Genomic DNA, 20,978 nt, shown 5'->3' with positions numbered 1-20,978 from the left:
AAATGTTGATAAAAACGTGGAGATGGATGAATGACCTTCCCAGGCAGTGTCATAGAGCAGAGAAGGCTCATTCTAGCCCTGCACTGTCCGGTAACAATAGAATACCATCTGCACTGGTAATTTTAAAGTTTTAGCAGTCATATTAAAACAATTAAAAAGAAATCGATGAAACGAATTTTAATAATGTGTTTTATTGAACCTAATACATTCAAACCAGTAATATTTCAACATGTAGCCAATATAAAATATCAGTGAGATATTTTGCATTCTGTTGCTCCTACTGAGTCTTTGAAATCTGGGTCTATATTTTACACGTGCAGCACCTCTGTATTGGGCCTACCCATACGTGAAGTGCTTGATGGCCCCATGGTCAGTGCTCCCAAATTGAACAGCACAGCCTCCAACTTTAGCTCTGCCATTTGCCAGCTTTGTGATGTTGGGCCAGTTACTTAAAACTTCTGAACCTCAGTTTCCCTCCCTCCATGTATAAAATGGGGACCATAGCCTCTCAGGATATTGTGACGAGGTCACATGTATAAAGCAACTAGCAGGGTTCCTGATACGTAGTAAATACTGAATAAATGCGTGATTCCTTCCTCAAACTGACTTTAACAGCAGCTACACTGAAAGCCCCCGAGGGAGACTGAACTGCAGCTCAACCTCTGATATGTCCAACAGTAAACCAGTGCTGACCCTCTCTCTGACCCTTCCTTCCACTGACATTTCTTTTTCCCCAGAGGCATCTGCACTGCTCTCTCCTTCACTTCCTTCAGGCCTCTGCTCCAAAACCATTTTCTCAGAGAAAGTTTTCCTGAAACCGTTGTACGCAAAGCAATACCCTCGCTCTCACTCCCTCTTCCTTGCTCTATATTCTTCAGAGCTCTCCTCACCATCATATATGTGGTTACTGCTCATCTGTTTACTCCTCTCAACCTAAGAGAAAATGAATTCCCTGAGGGCTTTGGCTGCTCTGTTCACTATTTAATTTCCAGCTAAATGTGATAATGGGTGAATTTCTTAAACATCCCCAATGTGTTGTCCTGAGTGTACAGCACCAAAATGAAATACCCAGTTCTTGCCTGATGAGGGAGAGAGAGAGAGAAAGAGAAATATGGGTGATCAAATGCCTCATGGACCCTTATTCTCGCTAAAACCTCTGCTACCCTGTGTGCCACTCGGGGCACACACCCCATCATTCTGCCCTCTCCCAACCCCAAGTCTTGTTTTATGCTACCCACTCTGCTGGAGTTTCCTTTTCCTCATCTCTGCTTAATAAAATCATATATGCTATTTAAGGCTCTGTTCAAAGACCACTTCTTCTTAGAATCCTCGTCAGATCTCTCAGTTGAAAACGTTATCTCTGGCCTGTATTCCTCCATCAGGCTTTTTTCTTCTGTTCTAGTATTTATGACAGCATTTTTCATATTACATTCATTACCCATGTGTATGACTGCCCCATGACATTATGAATCTCTGGAGGGCAGGACCTAATTTCAGCCGGGGTGGGGGATGTAGTGGAAACTATACAGATTTTTTAATGAGATATACATGGGTTAGAATCTTGAATCTAATACTCAGGAATTGTGAGCTTGGGAAAGTTATTTAACGTCTCCAAGTCCCAAGATGCTCATCTGTTAAATGGGATAACTGTCACCACCTTGCAGAATAAACCTTTATCAACATCTGCTCTGTACTGGATGCTTTGGCTACTACCAAGAGAACAGATACTTTTAGATCCAAGCACACAGTAGATGCTCAATAAATACCAGTCACGTAACCCTTATATTATCCAAAGTCTCTAGTACATTTGGTGCTAACATGGGCTTATTTACAGAATGGGAGTCACAATGTCTGTCATCAAATGGCAACATTTAGGCAACGTCTCTACTAGTCCTAGTTCTTGCCCAACAAAACACCCCATTTCTATTAAAATGCACCTTGTAGAAACTTTCATTTTCATTTCTCACCTTCTGTGGATTATTGTGATTTTCTAAGTCAACAGAGACATGTTCAGACTTCTTCCATGAAGCACTCATCTTTACTTGCTCAAATGTAGATTGCATCACAAGCCACAACAACAAAGAAGGTTCGGACACAGCCACATACACCCACTGCCCTGTCAAAACAACGTGGCAGAATGAAAACCAGGAGCTATGAGACAAGAGTCTGGCCCAATTAGCCACTCAGGTCACAATATGAACAAAGGAGTTGGGTTAGAGCAGGGCTTAACTTTTGCACCCTTGACATTTTGGGTCCAATATTGTTTATTTTTGGGGACTGTCCTGCGCATTGTAGGATTTGTGGCAGCATCTCTAGCCTCTACCCACTACATGCCAGTAGCACGCCCTCCATCATGACAATCAAAGGTGTCCCTTGGGGGTCAAAATGGCCTCCACTTTGGGAAGTACTGGATTAGATCTTTCAAATTTCAGCTAATTCTAGGACTACAGGCTGAAGTCTCTCTCTCTTACACATACAGACACATACACATAGGCTACTGTTCCATGTATAGCCTCATTCTGCTTTTGAAAGGGGTGATGTTCTGAATCCTGTTTCCTTGCAAACAGTCTAACAGCCAGGCATTCTCTCCCAGGCTCCCCTCACCCCCTGCACCCACTTACAACAGAAGCCATGTATAAGGGCTGGATAGGTGACATGCTGTGATTTCAGTGTGCTGTAGCTCCCCACCGGGATCTTTGAACAATCACCTCCACCCCCTGCTTGCCACTCAGGTGGGCTCCGGCAGACAGTTTTGGCAGCTGTAGCTGTTACAGCTCTGCATTCAACATGTACGGCTTTGTTTTAGGCTCTGAACAAAACTTCAGGCCACAGCTTCTGCCAGCCCACTCCTCTGTTCACGTTCCTCTCTCCTTTGCCCCTGACAGCTGGGGCTTGCAGTGCCAAGCAGATTGCTGTAGCTACTCATAATAAAATGGTGCAATTGGACAACAGAGGGAAATATCCAACTGGATGGGAAATTCACATCTCTTTCTTTCTGATTTTCTCTTTTTTAGCTTTACTTTCTTCCCATTTTCAGCTGGAAGGGTAAACAAATAAGCTATCATATTTATTCATGTTTATCTATATTTTTACATTTGACAAAATGTTTGTGTCCTTGCCACATTTTGAAATGATAGCATAAAAATCAGAGATTTAGAGAGAGGATGTGACTGTCTGGAGTCACATAGCTAGCCATGTATAGAAACAGTCTTTTAAAGGTTCTTTCCACTTAAAGCCTCATAGCCCAGTGAGAAACACAGACACAGAAACGAATAGGTGTAATAAAAGATAATAAGTATTAACATACAGTTATTAAAGTGAGCAACTGGAGCTGAGAGAAAGGAACAACTAACACTTTTGATAGGAATAGAAAAAAGAAATGATCTTTGAGGACTTGACCTCAACTAGCTACTGAAAGACAAACAGGACTTGGCCGGACAGTGAGGACCATATGAGCAAAGACCCTCCCAGCAGGGAATAAGTGGACGTCATCAGTACCAACATTCATCATTATCATTATCCTCATCATCATTGATGCCATTTATTGAGCACTTAACCAAATGCCAGGCACTGGGTGGAACACTTTACGTCAATTGTGTCATTTCATTCTCACATTAGTTCTGGCTGTGGGTGCAATTGTTAACTACGTTTTACAGACAAGGAAGCTGAGACTCAGAGAAGTTAAATGACTTGCCTGAAATAATACTGTTTATAACTGATAGTACCTGGATTCAAAGCTGCCTTTCAATATAGAAAAGGATAGCCTCTTCTAGAATAAGTGGGGTGGGGACACAGACAACACAGCATTAAACTAGTGAGTAGAATGATGATGAAATGATAAAAACAAAACATGGAAATTTTCCAAAGACCGGGCATGGCCTTGTGGTTTCTCTTCTCTCCTCCCCACAAGGAGCTTCTGTGTAAGCTCTCCCTTAGTCTTGTGTTTCTCCAGCATGGCTCCACTGTGCTATGCCACCACTGAAAGAAGAGGTGAGCAAGCCTCCACCCAGTTCCTTGGCCTTAAGTTTTCCTTATGAGCACCAGGGAAGCTTGAGGCTCAGAGTGTCAAAGTGGATTCTCTCGTCACATTTCCTTGGATTGAAAGAGATGTCCACTGAGCATTGTAGAAGTGGACTCTAATGAACTCCATGAACTCTTCATCCATAAGGTATCCAACCCAGATAGTCCTGGTCATTATCCACCCTAAGACTTTGTGCCTTCACCTACTTATGCAAAAGCAAATCATGTGTTCTGTAGGTACATGCCTGTGTGAGAGGAGGAAAGAAAGGAACTCTCATTTTGCTGAGTCTCTGCTATGACAGGCAGGTTGTTTGTGAAGTTACTAGGTGGGACAGACACTGGAGGTCCCTTTCTGGCTGTGTCAGACTCTGTTTCTCCATTTGTTGGTTTCATTCATCTTTTCAACACATATGACTTGAACACCTACAATGTTCCAAGTGCCGAGATAGAGGCATGTAACCCCATCCTGTGTTTTACAAACGAGGAAACTGCATCCTAAGAAGTCAAGCAGTTTGTCCATGTTCACACAACATGTGAACAGCAAAGCAGGAACGTGAGCCCAGATCTCCGTCAAGGCCATGCTCTTAACCTGACCCTGTACTGATCTTTGTAAACCTTAAAGCACTCTACTGATGTAAGGTAGTACTATGAAGATGTGTTAATACCATTTTTCTTTTCCTTTGTCTTTCTCTCTCTTCCTTTTATTTTGTTTTATTTTTTTTTTCCCTTCTCTCTCTTTCCTCTCTCCCTCTTTACTTCCTCCTTTCTCTCTCTCTCTTTTTATTCTTTTCTCCACAGGACTCCACAGAATGGAGCAAGAATGAGAGGAAAAAGGCCGGCAGAAAAGCATGAACTGGAGGTTTGTTGAGCTCCTCTACTTCCTGTTTATATGGGGCCGTATCTCAGTGCAGCCCTCCCACCAGGAACCAGCTGGGACAGACCAACATGTCTCCAAGGAATTTGATTGGCTTATTTCAGACAGGGGGCCTTTCCACCACTCCAGGAGCTACCTATCCTTTGTGGAAAGACACCGTCAAGGATTTACAACCAGATATAAAATATACAGGTAAGATCTGGGCTAAGTTAGCCTTTGTATTTCATTCATAGAGTGCTTTTTGGGGCCAGTCGTTGGAATGAGACTTGCTGTTTGAAGTAGCATCTGAGCCATAAGAATCATGCCCTTTCAGCAGGATGTTACTCACTTTCTCACTTCTTTTTTTTTTTACTTTTTGCAAGAGATTAATAATGATAAGGAGAAGAGCAAATAGTTAATGTTTATTGAGTACTTACTGTGTGTTGGACATGGTGCTTAGTACTTTCTTTATACTATTTCATTTAAACCTTATAACAACCATCAGAGATAGTTTCCATCTGTTTTCTCCACTTTATAGATGAAGTAATTGAGCTTCAGCTGGTGAAATAACTTGTCTAAAGTCACATAGTCAGTAAGTGGTGGGACTGGGATTCAGACTTTGGTTTATCTGCATCCACAGTCACACTAATTTTAGTCAATCACTTTAGGCATAAGCAGTGCTGTTTTGCAAATGCTATTAACGTACCCAATATCCTACTCAAACTTATTCACACATTTGGAAACAAGTAAGGATACTTGATGAGCAACCTTTTCTTGAGCAGATCTGAACTGGTTCTTGGCCTCTTGGAATCCTACTCATCCAGAAAGGACTTGGCCACAGTTCTTTTCTCTTTGAAACCATCTTAGATTCTCTCCATTCCACATGATCACCCTCTCTTTTATATTGCCACAGCTTGCTACACTTATACCTCTTTAGTTTTCAGTCATTTGGAATTAGAGTGCAATCTTGTATTTCTTTCTCACCTAACTAGAAACTCCATGAGGGCAGAACTTATATGTATATATATGTATAATTCATTTCTGGGTCCCCAGAGTGATTTTGTTCTACCTCGTATCATAAGCATACAACAAATGTTGTGGACTTCAATGAATTGGAGAATGCAAAAGACTCTCTAGAAGTATAGTCTTTGTCTTAAAGGTCAAGGAAGAAGGACAAACCCTAACACTTTTGAGCCCATCAAAGTAATTGAGCCAGGAAACATGGTGGAGGATAGAACCCTGGCCTGCAGCTGGGAAGGCATGGATTCAGGTCTTAAATCTTTTATGTATTTGATATGAAAATGGGCTAATCTCCTTTGCACATTTTGTGACATTGTGGACTGGGAATGAGTGACTCATGAAATCTCTACCAGCTGCAAATGCCTGTGATTCTGGGCTGAATATTCAAATCGTAGCTTGAAAGTTGGCCCACTAGTGACTGAGGTCTTGCAATGGTTCTATTTATGCAAGAGCTCACAGATGAACTTTCTGTGAGCCTTGAAGAGTGGTAAATAATCAGAGAGTTATTGGGAAAAGATGGTCTGGGTATGATGAAAAGCAGAACACAAAGGAAAATGAATATGAGGTGTGCAAGAAAAGGAAAAAAGCACAGGGATCAGAAATATGGTGCATTTCTTCTTTCAAAAGAGAATATCAGCATTTCAAAAATAAAGTTATTGATTCAAAGGTCTTTAGGAGACTTACTCCTAAACAACCTAAGAACAGTAGTTATCTACTTAATTTCAAATTTGGATTCTTAAAATAGTTTCTGACAGAATACAGCCATTGCTGTTTATGAATATGCATAAACCAACCATGGGTGCTCATTGATTACTCAACAGAATATACCAATATCTGAAATCCCTGGTATTGGGAAGACTATAAAATTGAGATGTTGGATTTAGGGGAATAGAAGAAGTAGTGAAGATCCAGATATCTTATTCTGTTGGTGTTTCGTCAGATAATAATAACCTCTTGATTTTATATGTGGCTTTCTCTTCCATTTGAGCCTCCTGAGAATACTTTAAAGTTGGGATTACTGGGGTTCGTATTTCATTTTAAAGATCACAAGATGAATGACTCAAATAAAGGTTTGTAGCCAAGGAAAGGTGGAGCTTGGACTGGAAACAAAATCTGGTTATAAGTCCATAACCACAGTAATGAATACACTAGACCTGAAGGGATCCATTCATTGTTTCCAAATGTTGCTTCACAACTATTATATGCCAGACACTGTGCTAGACATTGGGTATAAGTTGCCCTGAAGATAAGTAGTCATGATATGACATGAGCGATGACTATACTGGAGTTTTATAAGGGCAATATCGTGTGTATTATATGATTAATATATGTTTGTGATTGTTGTTGACATAACCTATGTTTAAATGGATACATTGAGTAGAACCACAAATATAGAATGCTCAACAATAGCAGCCTTCTAAAGAGTACTTATGATATACCATGAAGGGAGGACATTCAATTCACACAACATCCTCTGTGAGGTGAGCCGTGCCTTGATATTTTACCAATAGGAAAATTAGATCTTGGGGAGATTGAGTGCATTGCCCAACTCATTCCTCTGGTAAGGAATGGAGCTAGGGTCCAAATACTACTCCACCTGACCCCAAAGCCCTCCTTTCAACCACTATGTTGTACAACTCCCCAGCATGGCTTCCAAATGTAGAGTGTTTCAGGGCTCTGAAAGGACTCTACCAAACATTTTCCCTCACAACCACTTTGTAAACATTTTGGGGTAGTTTTAGAGATGCTGAGAAGTGAAAGGCTGATAATGAGTTTAGGGCTAAGGACTTCTGGGTACTTATTCCACCCTTCCAGGCAGTGGTCTTATGACTTTAGGCAAGCTCCCTCCTCTCTTGGATTTTACTTTCCTCATCTATCCAATGATAATCTTGATGTAGATCAGTGGTTTTCAACCGTTGCTCTTTGAAATCCTGAGGGTCAGTTGAAGAAGTCATAGAAGCCACTGTAGTGTGGGAAGACAGGCAAAGTGGGGGAGGTGATCAGGCATGATCCCCAGCCTTACAAGCCCTCATGCAAGAGAGAGTTTGCATCTGCTTTGGTGTTCAGTGTTCATGTACGCTTTTCTTTGGATTCCACTGCTAAAACAAAGTTTGCAATCATCCAACAAGCTGATTTCTAAGATCCTTTCTAGCTCTAAAATTAGTATAAGATTTAACTGAGGTCACATGGTTAATTAAATGATGGAGTTCAACCCAGAAGTCAGGCCTCTGGTCATCTAGTTATTCCGTTCTTCCTTTATTTAATCCTCAAATAATTATTAAGCACCAGCTACAGGCCCAGCACTGGGTTTGGGGCAGGTGATACAATGATGAGTAAAACAAACATGCTCCCTGCTCTCAGAGGAGAGACTGACATTAATTAAACACACACATACACTGTAAGTGCTACTAAGAAAAAAGTGCATGATAGCCACAACTGGGAAAGCGTTAATACCATAAACATTGATTTGGCACCTACTATGTGCAAAGATTAGGTGGAGCTCTTATGCACATGGACGCATGTGCAAATGGGTACTCTGAGACGTGTGTGCCCATCCAGGCCAGGTTCAGACCAGAGCAAAAGCCAACCACGACATGCTCATTGGGGCAGTTGTCAACGGACACTTCCTCCTCACTGTGTGTAGCTTTCCTGAAACACTAAAGCATGTTCACAGGTGGTTTCCACTGTGTCTTCCTGTATGCTAACATGGACACAAAACATTAGAAACTTGACATTTGCATCATGAAAGAAAGGCTTCAATACCAGAATGTGCTGCATTGTCTTAAGCTAGAGAGCCAGCTTTTGTAAAATGTCCTAGACCTCAAGCTTTGGGCCAGTGCCCCCATCCAGAATCCAGGGTGATCTGGGAGCTTCAGAAAGAAAGTGGAAGTCTTCTCTCCTCACTTAAGTGGGTTAAGGCCACCTCCTTCCTCCTGCATATGCACACAGAGACTGGCTTCAGCTCATAGAGTCCCGGTGGGGAGTCAGTGCTACTGACAACAATGAGAACCTTTGGAATGAAATCCCAGCAGAAGCCCTCTCTCATGTTGTTCCACAAGCTGAGCAATATTAGGTGCGTAAGCAGTGGTCTGTGTGCAGAAGGCACATGTTCTGTCACTCAGAAGCCTGAGCTGAGACATGGAGGCTGGGAGAGTTGTCTGCTTAAATCTGCAAGGGTGCAGTGGCAACATCATTGACGTTAGAGTCAGGGAACCTGGGCGCTGGCCCAGCTCACCTATCTCAGCGATGTGTGATATTGGCCAAGTAATGGAACTTCTTTGAGCTTCTGTTTCCTCATCTGTAAAATGGGAGTGTTAACTAAGGTGGTCTCCAAGGTCCTTCCCTTTTTTGAAATTCCATGATTCCATCAAGTATTGTCACTTGAAAATACACCATAGGGTAGTGGAGAGGACTCTGGACTTGGACTCCAGAGATTCATGTTTTGGTTATTTTTGGAGCCACTGTGTAGCTTTCTCATCCTCGGAAAATTCATTCATGCATCCTTCACTCATTCATACATCTATTGCTGTAGAATTTGACGCCAATTATATGCCATAAGCTGTGCTATGATTTGGTGATACAGATATGACCAAAATAAAACAATAAATCACATACAAACACACAAACCACAACACTTAGAGTCCACTCCCTCCTCCACCAAGCTCAGAGTTGGAGTGGAGAGTGGAGAATAAAGAAGAGTCAATAAGCAAACAGTTATCATTTCTTGAATAGAAATGAATAAGTAACTGCTCAGATACTTAATTTTCTCCTCTCTAGAAAGAGATGATGATGTCTGTCCCATCTACTAGGTCAAATGAGATAAGGTTTGTGTGGGGATGCATTGTAGAATTTAAATTTTCTTACATCTGGAATTTTTTTCATTAAGGTTCCAGATCATCATCCTAATAAAATCATTTATTTTCATTTTCTGTTAAGCTCATACATATATTAGTTATTAAATACTCGTAGCCATTCTGCGAGGGAAATATGATTATTGTCTATATTACCAGTGAGAAAACTCAGAGCCTAAGCAGATTGTCCTTATCACACATGCATCTGGGAAGTGGCAGAGCTGGGAGTCAGAAGCAGGCTCTGAGACTCCACAGCCCTAGCTCATCACTCTGCTTAACGCAGCTCTCTTTAGTTTTTAATTACCTGGTTTGTTACCAAATACTGAGACACTTCCTTTGACCATGGGCCAGTTGCAACCTCTCTGAGACTCAGTTTTCTCATCTAAAAATGGAGAGAAATGTGAGTTCTCTCCTCCACCTTGGAGAGCTGTTTGCATTGTTAGAAATTATTTTTTTCCCATTATAATTTAATAGTCAATTTGGTCCAAATGTGTTTCCTATGTTTCCACTACCTTTTTGTGTTTTATTGTGTGTTTATTGTTTCCTGCCTTTGAGATCATGAGTAGTTGCTGTAAATTTAGCAATTATTTCAGAAGTGGACTTCATAGGAGAATTGTGATACCCTTTGTAGCTTTGGGTCTGGAACTTGAGGGCAGAGGGGAGATACTGATCCTGGCAGTCACTACGCCACAAGAGCTGGTTTTATGCTGAGCCATGGTTCCTGCAGGTTGCAGAGCAAGTGGTTTGTGGCTTATGGCGCACCTTCCTTTGAGCCCTAAATAAGTACCTAAAAGTTGAGTGTAAATCAAATCTTGGTAAACCAGGTCTGATTGCCTAACCATCTTGCATATGTATTTCAGAGTTGCGTGAATCTCAGTTCTAATCTGCTATCCTGATGATTCCCACATGTGTTTCACAAAAATACCTGTAGTAGGTATTGTAGTGAAGCTGCTTGGCTAAATGAATGGGGCTGGGTATGGGTGGATGGTTCCATTGAGGTGAATGAGATGTGGTGTTTACCTAGAAATTATTCAAGAATATATATTGGGCGCCTAAGTATGCCAGATGCTGTGCACTGGGGAGTCAATGATGTGCAAGGTAGACAGGTTCCTACTTTCAAGGAACTTATGGACAATTGATGGTGAGAGAGAAGTCTACCACTGCATCATTCAGGATACTTATGGCTGAGCTTGAATGGAAACCAACAATCTCTGGATTCCAGGTAGAATCTTGATATCAGACCATGCAAGACTTATATTTCTATTAGTGTGGTGAAAAGTAGTCTAAATCAGCATTTCTTAAACTCTAGTTCAATGTGATATTAACAGGGGTTTTCTGGAAAAAAAAGGTTCCCATAGTCAAATAAATAACAATAACAACAACAATAATGATGTTAATTGCTGCATTGAAAGATTACTAAGCACTTAGCATGGGCACAGTGTATATAAATTATTCCATCTGATTGATCCTTAGGAGAATCCTGTAGGTGTTGTTATCTCCATTTGCATAACCTGTCCAAGGAAAGAGAGGTAATTCACAGCAGAGAAGACTCGGTCACAGGCAAGCAGATTCCAGAGCCTGCATGTTGAACCATGCTATGTTGCCTCCCAAATAATGTCAATATATTTGCTTGGGAAACCAAACAAAGTTACACAGGCTTCTGACCACTGGGCTCTTCAAGATCTTTACTAGGCTATTTAACATATTTGACCAAACCTCTTTGGCCGTATGACCTCTTTTTGTCAGAGGGATTGGAATTCTGGGGAGCTGGCTGAAGGAGTTGCTGGCTATACTTGGCTTGGGCAGCTGGAGTGTCTTCTTTGGACACTAGCCTGTGTCAAAGCACTCTTAAAAGGACATCTCTTCAGCTTGGGGAGCTGCCTTCTGACTGAGGAAGCCATCCAAATTGCTTTGAGCACTTGAGTCTAAATCCACCTCCTGGTTTATGATTAAAAGGAATGAGATTGGCAGCTTCAGTTTTCCTGTTGCAAGTAATAGACTTATCTTTTGTTTTTTCTCTCCCTTTTCATTTCCCAAATTTCTGCACTACTATTCCTTATTCCTAAATTTGGCATTTCACCCTGTGGTGTAGAGATAGGAACTTGTGCAGAGGCCAGAACCACAGCCAAACAATAAAGTAATGCCTTGATTCAATATGCAAAGAAGTAGCTGCACATTAGAATCACCTGCAAAGTTTTTAAAAAATACTAATGCTGGTGTCCTTCTTCAGATATTTGGATTTAATTGGTCTAAGATAGACATGAAAGTCACTGACCTAGGATGATTATTGTCTATCGGGGTGATTTTACTCCCTAAGAAAATGTTTCGAAATGTCGGGGGTCATTTTCGGTTGTCATTCTTGGCTGGGAGGAGGGTGCTACTGGCATCTAGCGAGTAGAGGCCTGGGATCAGAAATGTTGCTAAACATCCTATGTTGCATAGACAGCCCTCTGCAGCAAAGAATGATCTGGCTCACAAAGTCAATAGTGTAGAGGTTGAAAAACCTTACTCTGGAGCAAGTATTTTTGGAAAAAAAAGGGTGGTGGGAAGGATATTGATAAATAGTCTTAGATTTTTGGCATCATGAGTTTGAGTTGAATGGTTAAAATATAGGCACTAGTATAATGGCTGGGTTCCCGAAGAGTCTGGTTGCGGAATCAAAGGAGAAGGGATTTTCCATGTTTTTAGACATGGCCTGAGACCAGGGTGGCAGTTGATGCATTAAGAAAGGTGAATAAATTATTGCTTTCTGCTGCCGAGAGGCAACATTTAAGGGAAACCAGTACTCCAGTCCAGAAATAAAGTCTCCATTCCTCCAGGAGATCTGAGGGATCTAGTGGGTTTCTCCACTAAGTAAAGTATTCCTTAGGAAGTAAAATGTTTAGGTTCCATTGTTACATTCAGAGACACGTGGCCTGAGTCATTAAAAACCAGCTTGGGCCAAGTGCATTAACAGATACTGTTTATCCCTTTTAAAGCATGCCCAGTAGGCTCAAAAGAAGATGAAAATGGAATGATGTCCCATGGTTGTAATTGTCAATTTCAGCCACTTAGTGATTGGCATCACTGGTGACAGACAATACACTATGCCCTCCCCCACCTTATCCTTCATTTAACCCAAATTTCTGATCAAGGTCTCCCTGAGTAGAGAGGAATGAGGAGGGATATCCAGCAAACATCTAGCTGGGCCACTTGGTGTCAATTCAAAAATAATTTTCCATGATGATTATTTAAAGTTGATCTTTCCCTTCCAAGAATGATAGCTTTATTGCTACCAAATTGGTACCTTTGCAGCACTTTATCTCTTTGCTCCCATGCCATTACTGAACTGACTTCCGTGAGCTGCAAACCTTAGTTTGCTGTAATTTCTGCAGAGCAATTGTCCAGTTTTAGTCAGGAGCAACTTCTAAAGATGGACCGGCTTGCACACCTCCCTCATATGGACAGACTGCGGTGTCTTTAAACTGGCATACAGTATGGCCATTGTTATGACTAGGGAAATTAGGAAGAGGGTGGAGACAAGTCCTTAGGTTTGTCAGACTCTATGCTCCAAATCTTGGTTAAAGAAGAGAGAGAGGGACTGGATCCGTGATCTGGAGCACCTGCAGTTGACTCGTTTGTTTGAAAAATGTTTACTGATCTCCAAACTCCTGCTGACCACGCTCTGCACTGTTCCCTGGAGACAGGAAGAAGAAAGACTTGATACCTGCCCTCAAGGAATTCATGATATCTTGGGGAAAACTGACTGAAAGGCAACCACAAAGCCATGTGCTCAATTCCCTGTTTGAGAGATGTCCTAGGTGCTACATTTGTGTTGGGGAGGAAACCTCCCTTAGCATTGGGATGGTGAACGAACATGGGCAAAGATAAATCTAGGAAGGCATCCTAGAGGAAGGGGTGCTGAACCCAGTCTTCAAGGAAAGTTAGAATTTCAGGAGAAGGCAGTGGGGAGAAAAGCAGCCCCTGCAGATGGAGTAGCACCTGCAAAAGCAAAGAGGCAGAAGAAAGCCTGGAACTCGAAGTCTTTGTGTATGTATGTGTATTTTGAGTAGCAGCGATGGAGGATATAAGGCTATAACCTTATAGGATGAAGGAAGATATAAGGATAGCAGCTTGGAGCCAACAATGAGAGGAATTGGGGATGGCAAATTGATTTCAACCAACCTTCCAAGTCTAGTTAGTTGTCAGAGGACTACCAGATAGCTATTGAGAGCAGTTGTTTGTTTGTTTTTTACATTTCTTGACCCTAACTCATGCTAAAAAATGTTTCACATTTATACTCAGTAAAACTAGAGATATAAATATATGTGATTGAAATGAAAATTCATGAAGAAAACCCAAGCTTATTACGTGTGAGGCATCTCAATATTTCCTATTCTATTCCATCCTAATACAGTCTACGCATTTCTGATTCACTTATTTTTAAAAGTGCTAGCAGCTGCCAACTAAGTTGATTTCAGCCTCCACTTATGGTGGCCCTACAGTTTGAAAAACACTGACTTTGAGTCTATATTGTGGTCATGTTTTGGCTCAGAGAAAAACTGTGCCACGTTTGATTAGCAGAGTTTGCCGTGAGTTCAGGTTAAGCAGGTTAGAACCTGTTCCTTGCCTGGTGTGGACAACAGGAAAACAATGAAACGTTTGAAATATGAGACTGACATGGTCTGATGTACATTTAGAAATATCACTCTGGCTGCAGCATGAGGAATGCGTGGAAGGGAGGAAGACAGAAGGGTTTGAAAGCTGTGGCGGTTATTCAAGGGAAAGGAAGGGAGCACTGAAGCCAAGACAAAGGCAATAAAGATGGAGTTCATTAACTCTCAAGTACCACTCAGTGCCACCAACAGAGCTGCTCTGGACCTCCCTGTCAGGCAGCTCTCTTCCTGTGCTGCATCCATGCTTACCTGCCCCAATTCCATCCTCGGCACCCTGTGGCAGGATGCATTCTTTTATGTAGAGTTCGACAGCTGCTGGATACCTTTGTATCTCTTATAAAAGGAACTAGAATGCCCAGGCTTCTGCCTCCAGGCAATTTCTTTATCTCTCAAGGCCTTCCTTCTGGGCATAAGAATTACTGGGTCTCATTAGCAGTGGATTTCCAGACTGGCTTGGAAGAAAGCTTTGCATCCCACCCTTTATCTACACCTGACTTACCCCGGCAAACTTTGATGGAAACTTCCAGCTGCAAGTCAGTATCTAAGCTTATGTGAACCCTAAAACAGTCGCTATAGCTTAGTGATAAAGGGCAAGTCTTTAGACTCTAGCAGACCTTGGTTTAAGTCCTGGCTCTGCCACTTCCCACCCATGAGATCCTGGACGTGTTACTTAAACTTTATGAGCCTCAATTTTTCTGTCTGCAAAATGGGGATACACTCCACGATTGTTGTGAATATTTAAGAGGATATGATCACATTTAGCATAGAGCAAGTGCTTGAGGACTGATAACTAAAAAAATTATCTAAAGCACCAACCCCTGGAAATTCAGCAACAGGGACTCTGAGAAGTCTTGGAGGCGACCTCCAACAATGGGATGGATACTTGACCTGCATGCTCTGTAGCTCAGGTGCCCAATGAAGGCAGATTTGCTCCATTCTTGGACTAAGAGGACACTCCTAACACTTGTTAGGAGGAAGAGAGAGAAAGAGGACCAGAGGAAGATTTCCGATGCCTTGCAGCACATGTGGCAGGAATCCAGAGGCCCATGCACTGGCAAGGTATCCTTAAGCTATCAGCATGTATTGATTCATGTAAACGGTACACATCCCATGATTTGCAAGCGTCTAATTTATTAGTCAGCCCTGGTGATGGGAGCAATCTGCAACATCTTGTCTTCCAGTTCCTGCCACACGGTGCCTGCTAGGTTGTCTTTGATGTGTAATGCTCAGGAGACATTGGTCCCTCAGGGATGGCTTTCTGCCCAAGCACCTTCACAACAATCAGCAGCATTTCAGGACGGGGTGTGTGTGTGCGGTGGGGGTGACTCTTCTTTTTCTCAAATCCCAGGCTTGTTGTTCAGAGAAGGCCAGCAAGGTGCAGCCTCCATCCCTGAGCACTTGTGACAGGCTCTCTGTGACTCTAGCGTGACACCTGGTTTTATATCACATTGATGGGGGAGTGTGGTTTGTGTGAGAAAGAAGGAAATGAATACAAATGATGTGGAAGTTCTGCACTGCTAAATGGTTTGGGATTGTCTGATTTTGGAAGGAATTGCTCACCTGTGCATTAACTGAACAAATATTTGTTGAGTCTCTACCATGTGCAGGGACTGAGTTAGCCTCTAATGACACCAATGCATTACTGGTCTATGCTCCTCAGGAGCCCTGTACGGGAGCTCGGAAGAGACAGACAGTGAGCAGCTAAACTGCTACCTTGGATGAGAAGTCTTGGAAAAGGAGTATAATATGCAATAGTAATTCAAAGGAAGTGTAGACTATTCAGCTCTTGTGGTCCAGTGGTTAAGATTTGGCACTCTTACCGCCATAGCCTGGGTTCGTTTCCCAATCGGGGCACCACACCACCTGTCTAACGGTTGACATACTGTGGCAGCTGCATGTTGCTGGCATGCTGAAAGCTATGCCACCAGTATTTCATATACCTGCATGGTCACCCATGGTATACAGGTTTCAGCAGAGCTTCCAGACTAAGACGGACTAAGAAGAAGGACCTGGCCACCCACTTCCAAAAAGAAAAAAAAAAAACACTATGAAAATCCTGTAAATATCAGCAGAATGTTGTCTGATATAGCGCCAGAAGGTGAGAGGATGGTGCAAAAAGATGGGGCAGGGTTCTCATTTGCTGTCCACACGGTCACTAGGAACTGGAATGGACTCTATGGCTCTAACAACAACAAAGTGCAAAGAAGGGAACTGAAGCTGATCTTGCAAGATTAGGGAAGACTTTCAAGAAGAGGAGTTTTTTTAAGTTGAGATCCGGACAGTAGACTTGTGTGTGTGTGTGTGTGTGTGTGTGTGTGTGTATGTGTGTGTATGCATGTGTGTTCTGAGAGAGTGTCCAGAAAGGGCCAGACTTGTTCTGGGGCCTGCAAGCAATTCAGTGTGAGCGATGGGCAGAGAAAATGTTTGCACGCAGGCCAGAGACATCATGGAGGTCAGGTCCTGAAGCTGTATGTATGTTACATAGAAGACTTTGAACTTTATCCTAAGGTAGTGGCTCCCACACTTCCACATTCAAAGATGCTCTTAATGTCTCCGTGATTTTGTTATGGTTACTTTAGCCAGAGAAATACTAATAATTCTCTTTCTTAAGTAGTTTGGGCCAAAACAACTTAGTGAAATATTTATGACCCAACACATTTAGTGGCCATTTGAAAAATAATACATTCAAATCTAAAGAAAAAGCAATATTTTTATTTTATTCTTAAATAGCCACAGTTACTACTTCTCAAACCTAGCAATTGGATACTGCCATCCTCACTTTCTGTTCCTCATTAAATTTTCTGCAGTACTTTGTAATTTTACCGACGGCCAAAACCAGACCTTAACAAAGATATGCCATCATTGAAAGGAACATAGTGTGCTTTAATGTTGAAACTGTGAACTACCTCAGGTTGGTAGTTTTTGTGATGCCTAATAAATGTCAAGTGTCCCTCATTTCCCTTGAACATTTAAAATCTCCCGCTGTGCTCCTGTGAGTATGCTGTGGTGCTCTGCAGCATCTCAGCACACAATTTAGGAACCAGATCCGAGGGACAATAAGAAGTTCTTTAGAGGATTTCGCCCAGAGGCAGAGCATGTTCAGGTTGGCATCTTAGAAAGATCATTTCTGCTGAAATGGAGAGATGGATTGATGGGGTAAAATTGGGAGAGGGTGCAAAATTGTATGGTAGGAAAATAGGATGCGAAGGCAGTGACCCAAGTGAGAGGGAAAAGAGAGTGTCTTGGACTGAAGTAGCATCAATGGGGATTTGAGATGTATTTTTAGAAATTTTTATTTTGCAGTGATTATAGATTGGAAACAAATTGCAAAGATAGTCGAGAGAAGTCCCATGTACTCTTCATCCAGTTTTCCCCAATGATTACATTTTACATAACAGTAGTACAGTATGAAAACCAGGAGACTGACATTCCTACACTGTGTGTGCATAGTTCTATGCTGTTTTGTCACCTGTGTAGATTCATGTAACCATGACCATCTTGAAGATATAAAATAGTTCCATCACCACGAAGATCTCCCTTGTGCTAGCCCTTTATAGTCACAGCCCTGCCTTCTGTGCTGTCATCCCTAACCCCTGGCAGCCACTAATTTGTTCCCCATCTCTATGATTTCATCATTTCAAGAATGTCATATAAATGGAATGGTAACTTGAGATACTTTAAGGAGATGGAAGACTCAGTACTTGAACATGAAGGTTGAAAGGGGGGGGGGGGGAGATTCAAGAAGCAAAGGACTTGGCAGGACCATACCTTAAGTGATGAATCACTGGATCTAAGTTAAGTAGGAAAAAGGAAAGGGGGACATTTTTGACTTGGTCAACTGGGTGGGTGGTGGTGCTTTTCATTAAGATAGGGAGCCCTGGAAAACAAGAAGACTTTTGGGGGTTGTATATGTTGAAAATGATGAGTCAGTTTTGGAAATGTTGAATTTAAACTACTTGGAATATCCAAATAGAGACTTAGTAAGCAGTTGTATAAATGGTTCTGACCCTCAAAAAAGAGAGCTTTGATTAAAAATTATGGGATTCAGAGTCATCGGGTCATGAATGATAATTGAAGACATCCCTTGGGGATGTGCTCTCTCACTGAGGAGCCTGTTTAGCATGTGCAGAGAAAAGCATTGTGAAGTTGAGGAATGGCCAGTGGTATAGGAGGAAAGTCGGGGATATTTGGTACCATGGAAGCTAAGATAAATGAATGTTTTAAGAAGGAAGGTATGGGTAATCAGGGGCCATGGTTTCTGCTTAATTACATTAGGTAAGAACTGAAAATAAACTTTTGTGCTTAAAATCTTGACCTCTGCAAGAGATGTTTAAGTGGAATATTGGGAACAGAAACCAGATTGCAGTGGGTTGAGAAGTAAGTGAGAAGCAAGAGAGTATATGTGTATATATATCTGTATGTATATATATGTATATGTATATATACATATTTAAGAAGCATAACTATGAAAGAGTAGAGATGTGAAATAAAGTGAAGATTTTTTGTTCTGTTTCTTTGTTTTTAAGAGGGAGGAGACCGTTAGGAGAGGGAGAGACTGATGCTGAGGGTCGGAGTGGGATTATTTTTGATAAAATCAATTCCTGAAGTGACAAAGAGGAAAAGGGTAAGAACATAGACAGAGCTAACAGGAGGGACACTTTTCAGCTAAAATAGGAAGAAAGAAGGGAAAAAGAGATGTGGGTGCAGATAAATCTATTGATTTTACTCGTGGGGATTTGAAGGCACTTCGGATGGCTTCTCTTCTCTTTGTGAAGTAGGATGTGAAACCAATCTCTGAGGAGGGGGTACCGAAGAGTGCCACAGATGTTTGCAGTGTTGTGAAATAGTTAATCAGCAGAATGGTAGATGGGTCTGATTAAGGAAATATAAAAGGATCACCAGGAAGCAGTTAGGGCTTTGATAGTGTTGGTGACCAACAATTTATAATAGCTGTATTCTCTCTAGCTGGAATATTATTCTCCAGAAGAATTGAGAATTTGAGGTAAGAGCATGGATGGTGGATGTTCAAGCAGGGTGAAGTTTTGCCAAGTGGATGAGATGGAAGGGCAGTTGCATAAAGGAGTTAAGAGTGTTGGTCAAAAGGAAAGGAAAGGATGGATCATTGGATCTAAGTTTATCTAAAAGTAAGTAAAGTAAAAGGAGTAGATAAAGAGAAAGGAAATGGTCATGGGCCTTGACGAGGTGAAGAGCAGGTGTTGTGATAGACACGTCAGAGACTGGAATGTTTTAATGTAATATGTCAGAGTTACAGGAACTTTGGGAGATGACACATTCTCGGAGTAAGCATGGGAGGAAGTAGGAGGCTGGAAGAGGCTGAGGGTGAAGGTCCTTGAGGTAGGTCAAGGGGCTGAGAGGCTGAGGGCACTGGGTGTTAGGCACATGGAATGAAGACAGGACTTGGGGCAAAGACACAGTCTGAAAATCAGATGCTGAAGTATACAGTTAACATGAGAGAATATCTTGGAAGTTGGTTATTGAGCACAACAAGGAAGAAATGAAGGAAGGGCATGGAGTAGGGGAGAACTCAATCTGCAACGGAAAATTTGCATTTGAGCCTTTTTCCTCTCTCCATTAGATCTTTGAATAGTGATCTATCCTCTCTGAGACTCAATTTCCTCCTCCTGAAAGAGGAACTTATAATCTTTACCTTCCCCACAGAGCTGTCTAGTGTGATGCTCAAAAAAGAAAGGGGAAGTAAATGGCTGTGGTAAACCCTGCACCTTCATGTAAATATGCATCCTGTTGTTCCTGTTTACTGGCACCCGGGGAATGACTTTGGATTCCTTCCACTGCTCTGATGGGAGATAGTGCTTTGGTACCTAATAATTGCATTTGAATGGGCTGATTTTAGAATATCATTTTAGGATAACAAAATGAACGGCAGCTGTAATATTGGAGATGGACTGTTAGATGTCCTATCTTTTAGATGTCCAGAATAAATGTGCTAGAACACTTGACCCAGACAAATTGACCGATGAAAGGATAACTCGAGCCTCAGCATAATGAGCTCAATATTCTTTTGATTTACAAAAAGGCACTGGGGCACCCAGGCCTGGGATGCTTGTCAGCAAAAGGGAAATGTAGGTCATACAGCACCTCCTGTAGATGGCAGAGTTCTCACTCTGACAGCTTCAACTCAACCTGCTTTTATATTATTATTATTATTTTTATGAAGAAGAGCAAGAGAAGAAACTACTAGAGAGCAAGGGTTACCAGAGAGAATGTTCAGGTAAAGGGAACTCTATATCCTGTAACTCTCCCACCCTTGATCTTTCAAACTGAGCCAAAATTAATAGAATAAAGGGAGGGATTCCAAAACAGAATCCAGTTGGAATTAGTTCTAGAAACAAGAACAAAGTTGAAAAATAAAACAAACCCACAAACAGAGTGTAACTAATAAACTAGTTTGGTATGATACTGAATATAGTAATAGCTAACTAACATAATAGCCTTATTAAGTTATTTGATCCACACAACAGCCCTATGTGACCGCCACTACCTTTAATCCTAGTTTAGAGATGAGGAATGGAAGCTCTCGGAAGTATTTTGCCCAAGGTT

General features: G+C 41.7%; 1 protein-coding gene across 1 annotated transcript in view; it reads left to right on the top strand.

Annotated features, from left to right (window-relative positions):
- The window catches only part of BRINP1 (BMP/retinoic acid inducible neural specific 1), a 171,947-nt gene that overhangs the window by 42,585 nt on the left and 108,384 nt on the right, over positions 1-20,978 (top strand). The window contains exon 2 of the mRNA XM_008519176.2: positions 4,819-5,086. Coding sequence (XP_008517398.1) covers positions 4,869-5,086 — 218 coding nt within the window. The 5' untranslated portion in view covers positions 4,819-4,868. The remainder of the gene's footprint in view (positions 1-4,818; positions 5,087-20,978) is intronic.

Source organism: Equus przewalskii, chromosome 26 (genome assembly GCF_037783145.1).
Source record: "Equus przewalskii isolate Varuska chromosome 26, EquPr2, whole genome shotgun sequence".
Classification (NCBI taxonomy): Eukaryota; Metazoa; Chordata; class Mammalia; order Perissodactyla; family Equidae; genus Equus; species Equus przewalskii.
Note: the sequence above shows the minus strand (reverse complement) of the source record. Positions and strands in the feature narration are given on the sequence as shown.